This window comes from Scyliorhinus canicula, chromosome 9 (assembly GCF_902713615.1).
Source record: "Scyliorhinus canicula chromosome 9, sScyCan1.1, whole genome shotgun sequence".
Taxonomy (NCBI): Eukaryota; Metazoa; Chordata; class Chondrichthyes; order Carcharhiniformes; family Scyliorhinidae; genus Scyliorhinus; species Scyliorhinus canicula.
In genome coordinates, this window is record NC_052154.1 from 132,300,548 (window position 1) to 132,322,408 (window position 21,861).

General features: G+C 46.0%; 1 protein-coding gene across 7 annotated transcripts in view; it reads left to right on the forward strand.

Moving 5' to 3' along the window:
* Positions 1-21,861, forward strand: part of LOC119971707 (inner centromere protein A-like) — an 80,039-nt gene that overhangs the window by 35,032 nt on the left and 23,146 nt on the right. For all 7 annotated transcript variants that reach the window (XM_038807624.1, XM_038807623.1, XM_038807621.1 and 4 more), the window contains exons 6-10: positions 11,157-11,226; positions 11,336-11,453; positions 12,038-12,086; positions 12,837-12,957; positions 19,368-19,502. In XM_038807624.1, the coding sequence (XP_038663552.1) occupies positions 11,157-11,226; positions 11,336-11,453; positions 12,038-12,086; positions 12,837-12,957; positions 19,368-19,502 (493 nt within the window). The remainder of the gene's footprint in view (positions 1-11,156; positions 11,227-11,335; positions 11,454-12,037; positions 12,087-12,836; positions 12,958-19,367; positions 19,503-21,861) is intronic.

Here is a 21,861-nt window from a genome sequence, read left to right on the forward strand (position 1 = left end):
AACCTTATCCGGTGTACTGTGTACAGTTTTGGTCTCCTTGCTTTTGAAAATATATAAATGTATTAAAAGCAGATCAGAGAAGGCTCACTTTACTGATCCTAGGATGGGGTTTGTTATCTTATGAGGAACAGTTGGACTGGTTGAGCCTGTATCCATTTGGTTTTCTAAGAATGCGAAGTGATCGTATTGAAGCATAAGATCCTGGGACTTACGGTGGCGGCCAAGGAGTAGGAGGTTGCTTAATTGGTAGCTCCCGCTCGTGGTGAACTTTTGGGACCTTTTTCTCCCGACTTTTGCGGGATTTGATCAGTAAATGTGGAGGTGGGCGGATCAGGGAGGAGGAATCCCCCACCAGTTATGGAGAAACTGCTTACTGCTTCGCTCCTTCTTTACCCATTGCAGGACACACTCCTTGTCGGTGAAGCGGTGGAACCTTACCACCATAGCTCTCGGCGGCTCATTCGCCTTAGGCTTCCTTGCCAGGACTCTGTGCCCCGTCCAGCTCCAGAGGCAGCAGGAAGGCCCCTGCGCCCATCAGCGTTCCCAGCATTGTGGTCACAAGCGCACTCGCACCCGACCCCTCCGTGCCTTCAGGGAGACCCAGAATTCGCAGGTTCTGCCTCCTCTACCTATTTTCAAGGTCTTCCAGCTTCTCCTGCCATCTTTTGTGCAGGGTCTCGTGTGCCTCCACTCTAGCCGCCAGGCCTAAAATCTCGTCCTCGTTGTCAGAGGCCTTTTGCTGCACCTCCTTGATCGCCGTCCCCTGCATCTTCTGGGTCTCCACCAACCTTTCAATAGAAGCCTTCAAAGGGGCCAGCATCTCCGCTTTTAACTCTGTGAAGCAGCTTCTAAGAAACTCCTGCTGCTCCCGTGACCACTGGGCCCACGCTGCATGATCCACACCAGCCGCCATCTTGCCTTTTCGCGCCCGTTCTCCTCTCTTCTCCAAAGCCGCTTTTTTGATCGCCCCACTCCTGGTCCACTCCATACAGCACTGGGGGTTCCTCACTGTTTCCTTCCCACACCGGGAATCGTCGTCCAAGAGCCGCTGGAGCTCCGTAAAAGGGCCCAAAAGTATGTTGTCGGCAGGAGCTGCCGACCGTGCGACCTACCCGGGCATAGCCGCAACCGGAAGTCCACCGAGCACACATGACGGTGGGCTGGATTAACATGTTTTTTGGGATAGAGAACAAGTGTGAGGTGTGTGGGAGGGCCAGCAAACCATGTCCATATGTTTTGGACATGCGCAAAGCTTGGGGGATACTGGCAGGAATTTACAGATGTCCACAGTACTTGTAACGAGGGTGGCGCCAAGTCCAGAGGTGGCGATTGTTGGAAGATCTGGGAATGCAGGGGGCAAGAGAGGCTGACGTTTTGGCCTTTGCCTCGTTGGTAGCGAGGAGACGGAGGTGGATATTGTTAGCGTGGAGGGACTCGAAGACCCCAAAATCAGAGGTTTGGTTTAGTGACATGGCTTGAGTTTCTCAGACTTGAGAAAATTTAAGTTCGCCCTGAGAGGGTCAACATTGAGGTTCGTCTGGAGGTGGCAGCCGTTAATCGACTTCGGGGAAAGCTACACTGTCAAGCAGAAGCAATAAAGGGGGTGGAGGGGGAGTTGTGCTATTTTGTGTTTAGGGTGGGCAGGATTAGTAAGAGATGGAGAGATGTTTTGCACTACGTTTATATTTGTATTTGTACTGTTCATTGTTATAAAATTATAAATGCCTTAATAAAATGTTTTTTAATTAAAAAACATAAGATCCTGGTGGATGCTGAGATTAGAGGTCACTGGTTAAGTTCATAAGATACAGGAGTGGAATTAGGCCATTTATGTCTGCTCCGTCATTTGATCATGGCTGATATGTTCCTCATCCCCATTCTCCTGCCTTCCCACCGTAACCCCTGATCTTCATATTAATCAAGAAATCCCCTTATTGATCATGAGGTGCTGTTACCTACAGTGCTACAGACCCAAGAGCTAGATGGTGAAATCAACCAGAGTAGTTTGTTTTTAGAACACATGAACTCTGAGCAGGAGTAGGCAATTTAGGATTAAAAATAAGGGGTCTCCCATTTAAGGTTTTTTTTTTGATGAGAGATTTTTTGCCGCCTTGAGGGTCGTAGACTTTACAATTCTCTTCCCCAGAGAGCGATGGAGGCAGGGTCATTTTTTAAGGCAGATGTTGACAAAGTGAATCAAAGATTATTGTGGGAGATGGAATGTGGAGCTGAGGCCATATTCTGATCCATCATGATCTTATTGAACGGTGGAGCAGACTCGCGGGGGCTGAAGTGATAACCCCTGCTCAGAATCCATAAATTCAGATGAGATTTGAGTAAGATGTTAAACCAGGTTCCCAACTGATCTTGGGTCCACATAAGATTTCAAAGAGCAGAGAAATTCTCTTGAATTCTTGGCCAATATTTATTCCTCAACCAACATCACTTAACTAAATTATCTAGCCATTGTCATGTTACTATTTTTTAAACTGTGTGCAAATTAACATACTGACATGACTGCAGTGATTATGCTTCAAAGGCATTTTACTGGCTATCAAATATTTTTCTGAAGTCCTGATGTGAAAAATGCAATTTTTGTTTTAAAAGGATTATCCCTGGTCCATGTTAAGCACTTCAGTAAGTACTTGTTTAATTTGTGAGGTGGGTGACGTTGGGGAAACTTACAATTGACCTTTGCTGTTGAGTTGCGTTTCGAATGCTAATGAAGGCACATGGGAACGGCAGGTGCACATTCTCCTCCCATGTTGAAATTTCATCCAGACTGCAAAATGTGACTGAAGCTAAACTGTCAAATTTAATGTGGCGGGGAAAGCAACTTTAAATCTGTCTGATGAGCCTGTACTGCAGTATTTGTAAAAGCGCCTGAAAATTTTTGCTTTGGGTGCAAATAGAAACCTAGGCATAAATTGTGCTGAACAGTGCTGTAATTTTGAGAATCTTAACTCTTGCATGTTGAAGTGTTGGCTAGTGTGGACTTGAGAGATGAACAGACACTTCCAACACGGATGAAGGTTCAACTTAATTTTATTAACTACTTCTAACTAACTAACACATGATGACTGTGGGTCTAAATGATGCTAACTTAAACTAGAGACCTAAGCCTTGTCCGAACCAGTTGATTCTCTCAGCACGTGGTGTGAGTCTGTGCTGGGCTGAATGAGTTCTTACTACACTGAGAGGCAGCACCCGGAATGAGTGGGAACTGTGGTGCCCTCTGCCTTTGTAGTGTGTGTATTCTAACTGGTGATTAGCTGCGGTGTTTGTACATGTTGATTGGTCCCTGTGTGTGTCCATCAGTGTGTGTCTGCACCATGATATACTGGTGTATATTATGACATCCCTCCCCTTTTATAAAAAATGTTGATATAGGCATGTGATAATAAATAGTGTGGGGGTGTGGAGAATGTACCTAGCTATGTGTGAGATGTGAAGACATATGTACAAAGCTATATACAGGGAACAAGACTATTTACATAGGAAGGTGCCTGGTGCAGATGACTACCATGAACTGGAACAACCAACAAATCTATTTACAAATCACTGGATAACGAATGCAACAATGAAGGATATAGGAAAAAAAACATTTCCGAAAGTCTACATGTGTACAGAGTTCATAAGTTCAGTCTCTGAGATGGGCGACGAACTCTGGTTGACCGCCTCAAGGGTGGGGCAATGGCTGGCGCATCAGGAGCCGGGAGGGCTGCAGCACCATCAGGGGCAGGCAGAGTGACTGGAAGTGCCACACCGTCCATGGCGGGATCAGTAGAAGAGCTGGTCGGAGGATCCCGTGACGACTCTGGAACTAGGCGAAGAGCACGCCTGTTGCGGCGCCGAATGGATCCATCCGGTAAGCGGACCAGGAAGCAGCAGGGGGCCACCTGCCTTAGAACTACAGCAGGCGCAGACCAGCCACCATCTGGGAGGTGGATGCGAACCTTGTCGCGTGGATGGATGTCGGGAAGGTCAGCAGCCCGAGAGTCGCAGGAAGTTTTCTGCTGCATTTGAGACATGTGCATGCGGTGGAGCACGGGGACATAATCGAGGTTGGGAGTGAGAATCGATGGCACCGTCGTCCTGAGGGTGCGGTTAATTAGTAGCTGAGCAGGCAACAGGCCGGTGGAGAGGGGGGCGGAGCGATAGGCTAGCAGAGCAAGATGGAAATCTGAGACGGCGTTGGCGGCCTTCCTGAGGAGCCACTTGACGATGTGGACCCCCTTTTCCGCCTTCCCATTGGATTGGGGGTATAGGGGACTGGGCATAATGTGCTCAAAGTTATAGTGTCGGGCGAAGCCGGCCCATTCCTGCCTTGCGAAACGGGCCATTGTCTGACATGACCGTCAGCGGAATGCCATGTTGGGCAAATGTCTCCTTGCACGCCCTGATCACAGCTGAGGATGTGAAATCGTGCAGCCTGATGACCTCCGGGTAACTGGAGAAGTAGTCGATGATGATGACGTAATCCCTGCCCAATGCATGAAACAAGTCGATGCCCACTTTGGTCCAAGGCGATGTGACGAGCTCATGGGGCATCAGGGTCTCCCGTGGCTGGGCGGGCTGAAAACGCTGGCAGGTAGAGCAGTTGAGCACCACATTGGCGATGTCATCATTGATGCCCGGCCAGTAGACGGCTTCTCTGGCCCTGCGGCGGTATTTCTAGATTCCTCAATGGCCTTCATGGAGTTGCTCCAACACTAGCTGGCGCATGCTTTGTGGAATGACGATGCGATCCAATTTCAGGGGCACCCCGTCGACAACCACCAGATCATCGCAGACGTTGTAAAATTGCGGGCATTGGCCCTTGAGCCACCCGTCTGACAATAGACACATCACCCACTGCAGAAGTGGATCAGCCACTGTCTCGCGGCGAATTTGCCATCAGTCGTGCATCTGAAGCTGGCAAATGGGAGGCTGCAAGCTGAACATGAGCATCTATTTGGCGAATGAAGCTGTCGTGGTCACACTGAGTTGTGATCGACCTTGAGAGGGCATCGGCAACGGCCTTGCCAGGGGTATAGATCAGTTGAAAGTCGTACCTGCGCAGCTTGAGTAGGATATGCTGGAGGTGAAGCGTCATGTCATTCAAGTCCTTTTTGATAACATTTACAAGCGGGCGGTGGTCGGTTTCAACCGTGAAGTGCGGAAGTCCATAGACGTAGTCGTGGAACTTCACGACTCCAGTGAGAAGGCCGAGACACTCTTTCTCAATTTGCGCATAGCGCTGCTCTGTGGGGGTCATCGCCCGCGACGCATACGCAACGGGGGCCCATGACGAGGCCTCGTCTCGTTGCAGGAGCATGGCACCAATCCCTGACTGACTGGCATTAATAGAGATTTTGGTCAATTTGGTGGGGTCGAAAAAGGCCAACACTGGGGCCGTGGAAAGCTTGGCCTTCAGCTCCTGCCATTTACGCTCGTGAGCGGGGAGCCTTCGGAAATCTGTGGTTTTGCAAATCAGGTCTCTGAGGGCTGTGGTGTGTGAGGCGAGATTCGGGATGAACTTCCCGAGGAAATTCACCATACCCAGGAACCGGAGGACCGCTTTCTTGTCCTCGGGCGTCATCTTGGATGTGATTGCTGCAATCTTGTCCTCGTCCGGACGCACCCCCTTGTGGGAGATGTGATTCCCCCAGAAACTTGATACTCGACTGTCCGAAGGAGCATTTGGCCCTATTGAGGCAGAGGCCATGTTCGTGGGTGTGCCTGAAAACGCGCTTAAGGCGGGAAATGTGTTCCTGCGGGGTGGTTGACCAGATAATAATGTCGTCGCCATATACCCGGACGCCGTCGATCCCCTCCATCTGCCAAAGGGTGTGTTGAACGTACACCGCTTCCTGCTTGACTCATTTAGTTGGATCTGCCAGAAACCCTTTGAGGCATCCAGTTTTGAGAATAGTTTGGCGTCGGCCATGTCGGACGTGAGCTCCTCGCGTTTCGGAATGGGGTAGTACTCCCGCATGATATTCTGATTCAGATCTTTAGGATCAATACAGATCCGCAGCTCGCCGGATGGTTTCTTGACGCAGACCATGGAGCTTACCATGTCTGTGGTTTCCGAGACTCTAGAGATGACTCCGAGGTCCTGGAGCTGTTGCTTGAGGCGGTCCTTGAGGAGCGCTGGGACTCTACGAGGTGCATGAATGACAGGCGTGACATTGGGCTTGAGTAAGATTTTATACGTGTATGGGACCGTGCCCATGCCTTTGAAGACATCATTGTATTGCTGGATGATGGAGTCGAGTTGCGCCCTGAAGTCTGTGTCAGAGGATGCAGACACATTGCTTGAAGAGAGAGTGTGTACTCTCTGCACTAAGTGGAGCAGCTTGCATGCCTGCGCACCAAGCAGGGAGGCTTTTGAGGTAGCAACGGGAGAATGACTGACTGTGTGAGCACGATGTGTCACCTCAAGGCGGCAGGAGCCGCTGGCTGCGATGTCATTGCTATTGTAGTCCAGCAATTTACACGCAGATGGCAGGACAGCAGGCTGTATGCAGAGCTTGTGAAAATCAGACGACGCAATGATATTGTCAGAAGCGCCAGTGACAAGGCGGAACCTGGCAGGGGACCGGTTGACCGTAAGGGTGGCACACCACTCATCATCCTGGCTGATGCTGTGGACGTGGACAGGTTCAGTGCCACGGTTGGGGGACATCCTGTTCGTGGTAACAACGCCGATTTGGAACTGGACCTGTGGCTCAACGCAGGCAGAGTCAGAAGCAAGGTCTGGAGTAGGTTCATTGATGGCAGGCTGGATAGCCCTGACGAGTCCGTGGGACTGGGTGGACCTCCTAAAAACAGCAGGCAGGGAAGATCTGCACAATGTAGCACAGTGGCCTCATTTGCCACACTGCAGGCAGCGTCGTGACATCGCGGGATATTGCCGCTTTAAGTGGGCGGAGCTTCAGTTGCCGGAGCGTAGGGATGTTCGTCATGCCACCGCGCATGCGTGGGCGATCCAGTGTGGCGTGCACCTGCGCGATGCAGTCCGTGACGTTCGCACACTCGCTGCATGTAAGTGCGGGACTCTGCGAAAAGCGCGCAAAATGGCCGCCATCGTTCAGATCCAGAGCCTGAAAAGATTTAATAATTTGGACCCGTTCTGCCTCGTAAGGGGGTTGCCGTTCCGTTTCAGCGGCCTGGATGCAGGGGTAGCGTATGGAGGCATGTTCATGAAGTACACAGGTCTCTATGGCTGTAGAGAGAGTGAGCTGCTTTACCTTTAGTAGCTGCTGGCGCAGGGGCTCAGATTGAACACCAAAACCAATCTGGTAACGGAGAATGGAATCAGAGGTTGACCCGTAGTTGCAGGACTGCGCAAGGACGCAGAGGTGGGTAATAAAGGACTGGAAAGGCTCGTCCTTGCCCTGAATTCGCTGCTGAAACATGTATCTCTCGAAGCTCTCGTTGACCTCGACCGCGCAGTGGCTGTCGAACTTTAGAATGACGGTCTTGAACTTCGATTTGTCCGCCCCCTCATAGAAGGGGAGCGAGTTGAAAATGTGCAGAGCGTGGTCCCTGGCTGTGAAGAGGAAGAGAGCAGTCTTCCATGTGTCCAAGGCAGCTTCCAGGTCCCTGGCCTCGAGGTACAGCTGGAAGCGGTGTTTGAAAAGTTTCTAGTTCGAGCCCAGATTCCCGGCAATGCGGAGAGGCGGCGGCGGGCGAACTGTGTCCATTCTGTAGGATGGCGCGAGACTGGTGGAAGGCAGATCACCTGAAAGGTAGGTCTCAGAAGTGCTAGCATCCCTCAACTTCTGGTACCATGAAGTGTTGGCTAGTGTGGACTTGAGAGATGAACAGACACTTCCAACACGGATGAAGGTTCAACTCAATTTTATTAACTACTTCTAACTAACTAACACACGATGACTGTGGGTCTAAATGATGCTAACTTAAACTAGAGACCTAAGCCTTATCCAAACCAGTTGATTCTCTCAGCACGTGGTGTAAGTCTGTGCTGGGCTGGATGAGTTCTTGTTACACTGAGAGGCAGCACCCAGAATGAGCGGGAACCGTGGTGCCCTCTGCCTTTAAAGTGTGTGTATTCTAACTGGTGATTGGCTGCGGTGTTTGTACATGTTGATTGGTCCCTGTGTGTGTCCATCAGTGTGTGTCTGCACCATGATATACTGGTGTATATTATGACACATGTCATCAAACAATTGTTGCAGAGAGGGGGGGAGGGGGGGAAGCATTCTCCCCATAATCCTGCATATTTTTCCTAACAGTCTAATTCCCTTTGAGGTGCTTTGATTGAACCTGCCTCCACCACACTCCCAGGTAGTGCTTTCCAGAACTTGTCAATCTGTCTCATCTCGTTTTCAATCCTTTCACAGCAGTGCAAACCGTTTCTCATCAGACCACCTGTGATTTTGAATGCCTCTATCAAATTGCCAAAACTTTCTATTCTCCAAGTAGATTAGGCAGCATGGTAGCATTGTGGATCGCACAATTGCTTCACAGCTCCAGGGTCCCAGGTTTGATTCCGGCTTGGGTCACTGTCTGTACGGAGTCTGAACATCCTCCCCGTGTGTGCGTGGGTTTCCTCTGGGTGCTCCGGTTTCCTCCCACAGTCCAAAGATGTGCAGGTTAGGTGGATTGGCCATGATAAATTGCCCTTAGTGTCCAAAATTGCCCTTAGTGTTGGGTGGGGTTACTTAGTTATGGGGATAGGGTGCAGGTGTTGACCTTGGGTAGGGTGCTCTTTCCAGGAGCCGGTGCAGACTCGATGGACCGAATGGCCTCCTTCACTGTAAATTCTATGATAAATGGACTATCTTCATAATAGAAGTTGTTTATTCCTGGCACCACTCGTGAATCATTTCTACACTCTAAAGTGTGACACTCCGAATTGCTCACAATACTCCAGCTGAAGCTGAACTGGCTTCTTCTGCAAGCTCAACATAACGTCCTTGCTCTTGTACTTCATGCCACTATTAATAAGGCCTAGGATAGTGTGTGCTTTATTATCCAATCTCTCAACCTGTCCTGCCACCTTCAGTGACTTATGCACATGTGCACTCAGTTCCCTCTGCCCCTGTACCCCTTTTAGAATTGTACCCTTTATTTTATATTGTCTTTCCATGTTCTTCCTACCAAAATGAATAACTCCATATTTCTTTGCATTGAACTTCATCTACCTGCCTGCCTGCCCATTCCACAATTTTTGGAACTTCAAAAGGACATAGACACTAGTCTACTTGCTTCCAAGTTTTGCATCATCTGCAAATTTTGAAATTGTGCCCTGTGCACAAGGTCTGTCATATTAATTGGGTGGAGTAAGGGTCCCAATGCTAATCCCTGGGGAACATCACTATAAATCTTCCTCCAGCCTGAAAAACATCAATCAATCACTAGTCTTGTTTCCTGTCAGCCAATTTCCTATTCATATTGCTACTGCCCCTTTTATTCCGCGGGCTGTAACTTGCTCAAGAGTTGTGTAGCACTATCAGATGCCTTTTGGCAGTCTGTGCACACCGCATCAACAGCCCCCTCCATTCAAATGTTTGTTAAACATGACTTTCCCTTGAGGAATCCATGCTTACTTACCTTTTAATTAACCCATATTTGTCCTTGTGCCACTAATTTTGCCCCAGTTATTGCTTCTAGAAGCTTCCCACCACCAAAGTTAAACTGACTGACCTATCGTTGTTAGGCTTACCGTTGCACCCTTTTTTTGAACAAGGATGTACAGCTGGCAATTTTCCAGTCCTCCAGCATCAACCCTGAGTCTAAGGCTGAAACATGGTAATTTACGTTCTCTGTTCCTGTATAACCTTGGATGCAATCATCTGAGGCTGGTGTCTTATCAACCTGTAAGTACAAACAGTCTATCCAATATCTCCTTATAATTTTAAAACTCTGCTAGTGTCTGATTTGCTTCCATGTAAGTAAAAAAAACAATCTGGCTCTGGCATGAGCTAGCCTAATTTAACAGAATTGTTTTAGGAGCAATTGGGTTTATCACAAAAATGCATTTTATTCCCTTTGTGTGCCATCTGTGAGCAACCCAGTTCTAAATTACTTGATTACTTTTTGAAAACTTACACCACTATTTAAGTTGTGCAGGGGTACATTAATCAGTTGCTTTTTTAAAAAATAAATTTAGATTACCCAATTATTTTTTCCAATTAAGGGGCAATTTAGCGTGGCCAATCCACCTACTCTGCACATTTTTGGGTTGTGGGGGCGAAACCCACGCAGACACGGGGAGAATGTGCAAACTCCACACGGACAGTGACCCAGAGCCGGGATCGAACCTGGGACCTCAGCGCCATGAGGTGGTTGTGCTAACCACTAGGCCACCGTGCTGCCCTCATTAATCAGTTTCTTAATAGCTTTTTACTTGAAAAAATATATCTATTCGTGTCCTTGTATTGAAAAGAAATTGCTTAATTGTTTAGCCTCCTTCGAGGACTGCTAACAATGAGCACAAATTAGTGGAAACGGCCAATGGTGGCCAATTAATCGTGCGGATAGGTCAGTTTTTTGTGGACAGGCCAGTACAAAAAATAAATCATGGAAACTCCTTACACTGATAGTTTGTGTTATGGTCTTGTGCAGTCTGCTGCCACTATAATATGGTATGGGGCTTGATGTAGACCTCCAGGGATTTGACTCTATGCTAAGCAAGATATTGAGAATGCTGCGGGTTTTGATTGAACACAATTACATTACGTTTATTACTAGCAACAACTATATACAGCTCTATATAGGCCTGGGTCCTAACCATTCCATACATTAATTACTTGACTATATGCCTGACGCAAGGTATACATGAGTCTTGCTGATTAGTCACAAACAGTAGTGAACATCTGCAGGAGGGATCACGGGCAGTAGTGAACAATTAACATGGAGGCTGTACTGTTTATCCTCCAGCCTTTATGTGGTGATTTCACTATGCAGCTTCTTAAAGGTATGCATACAGTGTCAACAGTTTGCACTTAAAATTCCACTGCCAGTTTGCCCTAGTTACACTTTTTTGTTTTGTGTGCCATGTGCTGAATAAACTAACACAACTGAGTGTACCCTGTTTGTGTTTTTTCTGCTTATGGAAAAGGAGATATTGCTACGTAGCTTGGCTCACGAGGTTCTAAAATGTTTTGTATTAGAAACTCAAACAATAACTTTATTGTTTACAGTGTTGAAGATGTTTTGAGCACTCTGCTTAAATCTGAGCAGCGAAAGGAAGAGGAGCAACCAGTCACATTGGTAGGAATAGTGTAATTGGCATTGCTTTTCTTCAAAAAGGTTTACTTTTAACCTTCGTTTATACACATTTTATTTAATAAATAAAACAAAGTGCTTTATTTGTAAACAGGTTCCTGTAAAACAAGAACGTAGATGCACACGGAGTGCTATGAAAATTGCTACTGACAGTCTCGAGGAGGCAGCAGATGATGTGCAAACTTGTAGAAGTTCAGGAATTCAGAGAAAAGGTGTGTAAATGTGTAAACTTGAACAGGCAATACCTCAATATTTTATTGGAGAAGTTCACCGTAGTGCCATGATTTTTTTTTTTGAGATACTATTGCTTGCTGATTTCTAAACATAAAATGCATTAGAGCTTGGAAAAGGATGATGAAAAATTAAACTTGTTTCTCTAAAATAATACTTGTCCTCCAGCAGTGACTTGGCAATATTTCTGAAGGGAAAATGCTTATTGCTTAATAGAAAATGCAAGCACCAAAAAAGATGTTGAGTAACTGTGTCCTGGTGGCCACCATTGTTGTTAAGGTGGTGGACGATGCTGGCTGCTGCCATAATGGCCATTATTTTTAAAAAGGAGGGGGTTTATGGTGGCACGTTTCAAGCAGAGGAGGAAAATGTCAGCAAAAAGGGAACTGTTAATGCCTGAAAGAACCAAGCCAAGAACTTGAGATGCTTAGTGAAAACAGTGCCCACGGTTTAGCCAACTGAGCTAACTGGCTCCTGCTCATATATAATACTAAAATATAAGGATGTATGCAATGGCTGTTATTAATTGATGTTTAAATACTTGTATGTTTTTATAATTTCACAGACAGCAGTGGTTCTGATAAACCAACTTTTGCTGATGACCAGTATACTGGGTGAGTTTCTGTTGAGATTCCTGCCTGCTACTGGCATTGATCAATGGCCTGGGGTTACTGTAGCATTTTATGGTGCTCCAATACTAGTGTTTTTAGCTCCCAAATACACAACCAGTGAAGTGTTTACCTTTTTTGGGTGAGTGTGTCAGTGGAAGCAATTGAAAAATTACAATGTCCAGAATTTTCAAATAGCCTGGGAAAACCGAGAGAGCCACTTTTATGACAATGTGCAGGAACCTAAATAACTATTGGACAACATACCTTCAATTTATTGACACTTTCTTCAAGCAAATAGCCCTTAAAAGTATTTTGCACAGCTACATACTTGCTTAATTGGTCATCTTGTGCAGGGATGCTTGTGGCCGCACCAGTTTTTTTTTTTAAAAAAGCATTCCTAGTGGGTGAATTTGTTAATTAGGACATTTTTCCAGTTCTATTAACTATTGGACTAATAAGAAAGAGAAGCAATCACCTCTGTATTTTGCTAGCACCACATCTATTAACATAATCTGAGCAAGCATATATGTGCTGGTTTTGGTTTAGTTTGAGTTGCTTGAATGGGTTTAAGAATGATCCATCTGAATATTCAGGGAGGATTCAAGTTCTATAAATATAAATTGGAATATGGTAATTAGTTTGAACATTTGAGTAGAAGCTTTTGCAGAGCCTTGTTGGCAATAAAATGGCACAAAGGTTACTATTTTGGCTGTCATATTTGTAGCTTCATTAACTTCCTAATGTTATTTCTAGTCGGAAGCGCAGTTACAAGTGTGCGGTGGCAAATGTCTCTAATTGCTCTGAAGTATTAGAAAAAGATGTGTCTCCACCAAGAAAGAAGAGCCCTTCACCACCAAGTGTTACAGCTAGCAAAGTAAGTTGAGAAGAATGTTCTGAAATTTTGAAGTGTAAGGATCTAATAGACTTTTTTTTATCACTTTAAAATTGAGGTAATCTGTTCTGCTGCCTCTGCCATTTCACTCTTTACTTCAGTTCATCAGGTATAACCTCTTTCGAACTCCCTCATTCCTAGCACTGAACATGCAAATTTTCTCTTCTATTTCAACATGTATTTTCTGAACTAATCTTGTCCATGAAATCTACCACCTGCTCCTTTGACACTGTTCCCATTAAACTGACCACCTAAATTCTCTCCTTGGTTCTGTTCGGCAATATTAATAGTTCCCTTTCCTCTCTTCCCTTCCTATGCTTGAAGCCTGTTGCCATAAACCAGCTTTTTAAAAAAATATATATATATATTTGAAATGCTCCAATTGTTTTTTTTTTTCCCAACCTCTGCTGCAACACTGACTTTGACGAGAGCTGTGTCATTGGTATCTGACTTGGTATCCAATGTTACTGAACTCTATATGTCTGACGTCTTTGACACTGATTAATCCACTCTTCTCTTCGAATGCTTCTCCTTCATTTTCTAGCTGATTGGGATTGCCTTTATTTGGTCCTATTTCTGTCTACATAATTGTAACCAGAATTACCTACAATTGTTCCCCCTCTGAGTTATTTTTGTAGTCCCCAAGAATTTATCCTTGGCCCCTCTTATTTTTCATTTGTGTGCTATCAATTGATGCTGGCATACAAACTGTGTCAGGACTAATGACATCTAGCCTCCACCACTTCTCTAGGCCAAACTGGCTGTGGTTATCCGGCTCTTTCTGTTTCTATTCCACGCCCATGTCATGTTGGTTGTCTTCCAGTAATGGAAGAGCAGAAACTTTCTCCATCTAAAATTGGGTAGAAAGAAGTCATTGTCTTTTGTACTCTTTGCTACCATTTGTGGTTAGGGAACTTGGTGGTTACTGGGCTGGTAATTCGGAGGCCGGGTCTAATTCAAATTCCACCATGTCAACTTGGTACTTGAATTCAGTCAGTTAATGTAATGGTGATAATTAAAATAGCAGATTGTAGTATAAACCCAGCTGGTTCAATAATGTATTTTATGGAAGTAAATTTGGCATCCTTACCTGGCCATATGTGACTCTAGACTTAACAATATGCTTGACTGTTAACTGCCCTTTTGAAGTGGTCTAACAAAACCGTTTTATAGAGGTGTGTAATAAATGTTCATTTAAACCATGACCACATACATGAATGAATTAATTTAAGCGCCAAGCAGATTGTTTGCAAGCTACTTTGGCTCTCCACTCTGGGAATATCTCATTTTTCTAAATTCTCATCCTGATTTTCAAGTGTCTCCGTGGCTTCTGTCCTTTGAAATCTCCTCTGGTCCAATAGCACTTGGTATTCTGCACTCTTACAAAACTGGGGCAGCGTCAATCCTGCCCCCACCGTGTCCCGAATTCCCCCCCGAGATTCGGCGGGGGCAGGAATTGTGCTGTGCCGCTCGGCGGGCCCCCCGCGGCGATTCTCCGGCCCACAATGGGCTGAAATACCGCCGCTGACAGGCCTCTCCCACCGGCATGGTTTAAACCACCTCCCTGAATGGCAGGATTAGCGATGCGGGCGTGTTCCGGGGTCCTGGGGGGTGGCGTGGGGTGTTCTGACCCCGAGGGGTGCCCCCACGGTGGCCTGGCCCGCGATCGGGGCCCACCGATCGGTGCCCGGGACTGTGCCGTGGGGGCACTCTTTTTCTTCCGCCCCCGCCATGGCCTTCACCATGGCTGAGGCAGAACAGACCCCCCTCCCCTGCGCATGCGCCGGTATCACTCCAGCAGCCGCTGACGCTTCGGCGCATGCGCGGACTTACGCCGGCCGATGAAGTCCTTTCGGCCCCGGCTGGCGTGGCGCCAAAGGCCCTTCACGCCAGCCGGCGGAGTGGGAACAACTCCAGCGCGGGCTTAGCCCCTCAATGTGAGGGCTTGGCCCCTAAAGGTGTGGAGAATTCCGCACCTTTGGGGCGGCCCGACGGCGGAGTGGTTCCCGCCATTCCGACATGCCGGGACCCCCCCGCCCCGCTGGGAGGGCAGAATCCTGGCCTGGTCTTTTGCACTTCCTTGATTTTCATAAGCAGTTGAAGGGAAGGCTGTCAAAGCCCTAGCTCTGGAATTCCCTCCTGAAGTCACTCTATTTTTTAAGATTCTCCTTTTTAAAATCTACCTCCTTTTTGACTATTTCCTATGTGACTCTATCAAATTTTGTTTGATAATACTCAATGCTTTGATATTTTTACTACATGAAAAGCAGTATTTAATGCAAATTATTGAGTTAACTAACTTGAAATTGCCTCCAATATTCAACGGGTGGAATCAAATCTCATCTTCTGTTGAAATTTCTTTAAAACCTTATGAATATCTTATTTGGATTTGTTTATTGTCACTTATATCGAGGTAGAGTGAAAAGTATTGTTCTGCGTGCAGCTCAGTCAGATCATTCCGTACATGAAAAGAAAATACATAATAGGGCAAACATAAAATACACAATATAAATAGACACACGGGCATCAGGTGAGGCAGACAGGAGTGTCGTACTACTCTGTAGAGAAGATGTGTAAAGAAATCGGATCAGTCCATTCAGGTGTCTGGTAACTGCAGGGAGGGAAGAAGCTGTTTTTGACTCTGTTCGTGCGTGTTCTCAGACTTCTACATCTCCTGCCCGATGGAAGAAGTTGGAAGAGTGAGTCAGCCGGTCGGAGGGGTCTTTGATTATGCTGCCCGCTTTCCCAAGGCAGTAGGAGGTGTAGACAGTCAATGGATGGGCGGCGGGTTCATGTGATGGACTGGGCTGTGTTCACGATCCTCTAGTTTCTTGCTCTCTGCAAAGTCTTGCCACTTTTCTTAAACTAAACTGGGCATAGGATTTGAATTGCAGCCTAACCAGTTTGCAAATGGCTGGTATATCCTTTGCTTTACGACCCTATTTATAAAGCCTGGAGACCCACCTGTTTAAAATCTATTCAACTTGGTTGGTGTCTTACTTATAAGAATTTTTGTATCTGAACCTCTTTCTCTGCTTTTTTAAGTTAAATTTATTCAGTGCATATTTCCTTATTCTTCCTCCTAAGATACATTGTCATAAATTTCATCCTTCCAATGTACTTCATTTTCATGAAATCACAAATGGAGCTTTCCTGAAATTGCACATGGACATTTTTAAGTTTCCAGACTCCTTTTTTTTAAATCATAAAATTGTAATATGTGGGATGGTGCTGACTTGGGTAAATTTACTGGTGGTTCTATTTGGTTGCTGTCCTTGTAAATAGGAATTTGTTTGCATTTAACTCGCCTGGCTAAATAAATGTTTACCCTTGTCGGTGGTCAAGTTGCAGGTTCGGAAGAAGCCTTTGGTGATTTACCACAGTATATCCTGCATATGGCGTACACTGCAGCTGTGGTCTGCTGGTGGTGGATGGGGTTCCAATTAAGTGTGTTGTTGGCGATGCAGATATCCAGGCAGTATTCCATCACGCACTTTGACTTGTGCTTTGTAATTAGTTAGCCAGGCTTTGTGGAATCAAGGAAGTGAGTCATTTGTTGCAGAATATCCAGCCTTGGACCAATTATTGTAGCCAAGCGTTGATTGTGGGGATCCAGTGATAGTAATGCCATGTCTGGCACTTGTGTGGCATTCAAGTTATTTGTCACTTATCAGCCCAAATCTAGCTGTTGTTCAAATCTTAACATGTCAAGATGGACTGCTTCATTATCTGAGTTGTGAATGGAACTGAACACTGCAATCTTCAAATTTCTCCTCTTCAAGCCTTTATGAAAGGAAGAGTTTGCTCATTGAACCAGCAGCTAGCGATAGTTAGACCTAAGATATTGCTCTGAGGAGCTCCTGTAGCAAGATCATTGGCCTCCGATAACCACATCCATCTTCCTTTATGCCATGCATGAACTTCCAATGGAGAATTTTCTACTTGATTACCATTGACTTTAATTTTACTGAGACTCCTCGGTGTCCCAGTCAAATGGTTCATTGATGTCAAAGGCAATCACTCCACTACTCCTTTGAAATTTTATAACTTTGGACTAAGACTGTATTGAGGTCTAGAAATTGCTCTTGGCGGGTGTGTGGCTCGTGTGTTATTTGATATTGTTGACTCTTTCATTTTTGCTGATGTTGGAGTAGGCTTGGGCAGTAAATGGCCAGATTTAATTGTCGTCTTTTTCACAGACCAGATATGTCTGGGTAGTTTTTCTTCATGGATACCAGTATTGTGCTAAACCACTTGGATATAGGTGTGGCTAGACCTGAAGCATAAGTCTTTAGTGCAGGCAGGATGAACGTGCTCTTATATTTCATGGAGTGAATCAGATTGGCTGGAGGCTGTCATCTATGATGGTGGGATCCTGAGGAACAGGCCGAGATAATCATCCACTTGATCCCTGGCTGACGGTGGTTGTAAGTGCTTCGGCCTCTGTAGGAAATATTCTGCAGAACTGAAATAAAACAAATTAGCATATTGAGGTTAGAAAGGGGTGGGGTGGGAGAAAAATAAGTAATTATTGGCTGATGTAACGGATTAACTTGAGTAATGAAAAATTTAAAATAAATGCCTATGGCAGTGAGAAAGTTTAGGAAAAGGTGAAAGAATAGGATTGAAAATGTAGCCACCCTGGGGAAACCGGTTTGAATTTTAAACTGTATAGCAGGCCCAAAGGCTCAAGGTCAAACGGGGTACATTTTTAGGTTTAACTTTTGCTAGCTATTCTGAATCATCTGATGGCAGTGAATGAAGCTGTGAAATTACTCAAGTTGAGAACTCTTTGATCTATGTAACGGATGAGGACTATTGGGCGATGTAACATGGGGGGGGGGGGGGGGAGTGAATAATTAATGTATCCATTATGTTAGGACCAGAAAATTTGACATTAAAAAGCCATTGGTGATGTAAGATAACTGGACAATGGGGAGAAAGAAAAGTGTAAAGTTGTATTAAATTTGTTAATTGCTTCAGCTTGCTCCTGTACTAAACAGTCTACATGGATAGACCTGTTTTGTATGTTTGATGTTGAAAATAAGAAATTTGGGAAAGTTCTGAGGGACAAGAAACTGAGACTGTTTGTATGCAAGAAGCAGTTTTCCGTCTGAAACGATTGAAAAGTTTAAGAATTCAATTTCGGATTAAGGCTGGAGAAAGTCGCATTCAATGAGTGGGTGGGATGAGGTGCTCCTGGCTAAGGATGGTGAAGCTAGCAGAAGAGCTGTCATATTGAACTCAGTTTTGTTAACTGGGGCAGCACGGTGGTGCAGTGGTTAGCACTACTGCCTCACGATGCTGAGGTCCCAGGTTAGTTCCTGGCTCTGGGTCATTGTCTGCGTGGAGTTTGCACATTCTTCCCGTGTTTGTGTGGGTTTCGCCCCCACAACCCAAAGATGTGCGGGCAAGGTGGATTGGCCACGCTAAATTGCCCCTTAATTGGAAAATAAATGAATTGGGTACTCTGAATTTTAAAACAAAAATGTTTTAAATTGTTAACTGGGGGCTTAGAGGTAAATCAGTGCCCTCTTTACTTGGACAGTTCTCTTGCATACCAATACTATATTCACTTGGTAACTTTGCCATCCGTTTACTTTGTTTTATTTCAATTTGGTCTTTTCCTGATTGTGTATTTATAAATTCCTTTTATTATTTCTGTATGTTACCTGTCAAGTCTTTCTTTATTAAGTCCATAGCCTTTTCTAATTTTTTTACCTTATCACTAAAAAATGTTGATGATCAAATTGAGGGTGCATCTTGACTCAGTGGTATGCTTGCTGTATGGCAAAAATAATCCTGCTAAAGTGAACAATGACACTGCCTATGATTTCATTTTGGTAATTAGCCTAATTTGAATGCAGATGCAGGATGCTATTCATAAGAATCTTTTTTTTTTGAATTGTGCAACTTCATTGATTTTTTGTACTGTTATTGTATAGAATTTCATTCTACAATTTGAGTTGCATTTATACAGATTGACACTATAAAGTTGGTGCTGCAAGGTATAATATTTGAAGTGAAGATGTAATCTTTAGAAGATTTTGAAATGTACAAAAATAAATCTGCTGAATAAGCTAAACATTGTCTATTAAGTGGGTCTAATGATTTTTTAAAATTATTATCTCGATGGGTGGCACAATGGTTAGCACTGCTGCATCACGATACCGAGGACCCGGGTTCGATCCCGGGTCACTGTCCATGTGAGTTTGCACATTTTCTCCATGTCTGCATGGGTCTCGCCCCCAACTCAAAGATGTACAGGGTAGGTGGATTGGTCACGCTAAATTGCCCTTAATTTAAAAACAAAATAAAAATTGCTTGAAGAATTTTGGGCGCTCACTCCCTAAATCCTGCATTCAACAGTGAGACCAAATTTATTTTTGTAGGTGGTTCGGCCAAAGCACAAAAGTTTCCTCCACGCAGTTCAGAAGAATCAATTGTTGATGACTCCAGTGTCAGTTGGCCGCACAGTGGTGAAGTCTTTCATTAAACGCAACACCCCGTTAAAAGTTGATCCCAAGGTATGTGTGTTCTGTCTCCTCTTTAGGATATTTCATATCTCAAGGCGAGTTACCTCAAAATATTCAACTCTTTTTTTTAAATAAATCTTTTTATTGGCATTTCCCATATTTATAAGCAACTGTGTGTGTGTGTGTATATATACACATTTTTCTCGCCTACGCTAATTTCCTTTATTATACAGAGAGGTTTGTTTTGTCCTTCGTTTAACTGACCCTATGTAAATTTAGTTGCCCTCTGGATCAGTCTATGGTTCTCTTCTTCCTCCCCCCCCCCCGCTCTCTGGGTTGTGCAGTCTTTTGGTACCTCCTCTATCTTGGTGTTTTTTTTCAAATTCTTATTGGGTTACTCCTTGTTGCTGGCCTCGAACAGGTTTTGGAACAGCCCGACAAACTGTCCCCAAGTATCCAGGAAGCCTTCCTCTGACCCTCGGTGGTGTACTTAATCTTCTCCAGGTGGAGAAATTCTGAAAGGTCAGCGAGCCAGTCTGCAGTTGTGGGTGCTGCTGTCGATCGCCAGCCAAGCAAGATTCTCCGGCGTGCGATTGGGGAAGCGAAAGTGAGGGCGTTGGCCCACTTCCCCATGTGTAACTCTGGCTGCTCCAAAACAAAAGGTTGCCACTATTGGGCATGGCTTCACCCTCACCCCTACAACCCTGGACATTGCCTCGGAGAAGGCTGTCCAGAACTCATCAAGCTTGGGGCAAGCCCAAATGTGGGGGGTGGTTGGCCGGGCACCGCTCACATTTGTCCTCCACCTCCGGGAAGAACCTGCTCATTCGGGTTCTGGTCAGGTACGCTCTGTGCACCACTTTGATCTGCATTAGGCTTAGCCTTGCGCAGGAGGAGGTGGAGTTCACCCTGCTCAGTGCTTCGCTGCAGAGATCCCATCCTTCCTCTGTCCCCAGTTTGTCTCCTCATTTTTGTCTGATCTCATCCAGTGGAGTCCGGGCTCTGTCCAGTAGCTGTCCGTATATTTTCCCACATAGACCCCCCTTCTCGTTGCTTGTGCCTATCAGATCCTCTAGTAGTGCGGTTTCTGGGGCCCCGGGGTACCCTACCGTCTCTTTACGGAGAAGTGTTTTATTTGGAGGTGTCTCATTTCCTGTCCTTTCGCTAGCCTCCACTTCCTCGTCAGTTCGGCCAGTGTCACCAGTCTGTGCCCTACATTGAAGTCCCTGACCGTCAATGTGTCCCCGTCCCGCCTCCATCTTTATGAAGGTGGATCCAGAATGGTTGGGGGGAATCTGTGATTCCCGCATATGGGAGCCATGGGGGACATTTTGGCTATCCCAAAGTGTTGTCTCGGCTGGGTCCACGTTCTCAGCGTGGCCACTTCCACTGGGCTCGATGTGTATCTTGTTGAGGAGGATGGGAGTGCTGCTCTGGCCAAGGCCTGGAGGGTTGTTCCTTTACAGGATGCCTCCTCCATTTGTACCCAATCTGTGTTGGGTTCTTGTACCCATCCCCTCACTCTTTCTGCCGTTGCTGCCCAGTGGTAGTATTGTAGGTTTGGTAAGGTCGAACCCCCTTTGATTTTCCTTCTTTGCAGTGTCTGTTTGGGAATTCTTGGGTTCTTACCTCCCCACACAAACGCCATGATTAGACTGTCTACGTTTTGGAAAAAGGCCTTGGGGATGAAGGTCGGAATGGATCTAAACAGGAAGAGGAACCGTGGCAGTACATTCATCTTGATCGTCCTCACTCTCTCTGCCAGGGAGAGTGGGAGTGAGTCCCACCTTTTGAAGGTCTCTTCTTACTTCCTCCACCAGGCTGGTCAGGTTCCACTTTTGGATCTGTGTCCAATCTCTGGCTATCTGGATCCCCAGGTAGCGGAATCTGTTCTGGGCTGTTTTGAACAGGAGCCCCTTCAGCTCTCTCCCTCCCCCGTTTGGGTTCACTGGGAATGCCTCACTTTTGCCCAAGTTACTTTTGTAGCCCGAGAAGGTTCCAAACTCTTTCAGTATTTGCAGTATTGCCTTCAGTCCCTCTTCTGGCTTCGAGACATAGAGGAGTACATCATCTGCATAGAGTGATACTCTGTGCTCCCTGTCTCCTCTCCGGATTCACTTCCAGCTTTTCGCGTCCCGCAGGGCTATTGCCAGGGGTTCGATCGCTAGCGCGAACAAGAGCGGGGACAAGGGGCAGCCCTGTCTTCCTCTCTGTAGCTGGAAGTATTCAGAGCTGGTGGTGTCAGTTCAGACGCTCGCTTTGGGAGCGTTGTACAGGAGCCTCACCGTTCCAGTACCTCGGAGGTATTTCCATTCGACTCTGCAGCCGCCTGATGTTTGCTGTGAGCTGCCTACCCTTGACAAAGCCCGTTTGGTCCTCTGCGATCACCTCTGGTACTCAGCCCTCCAGC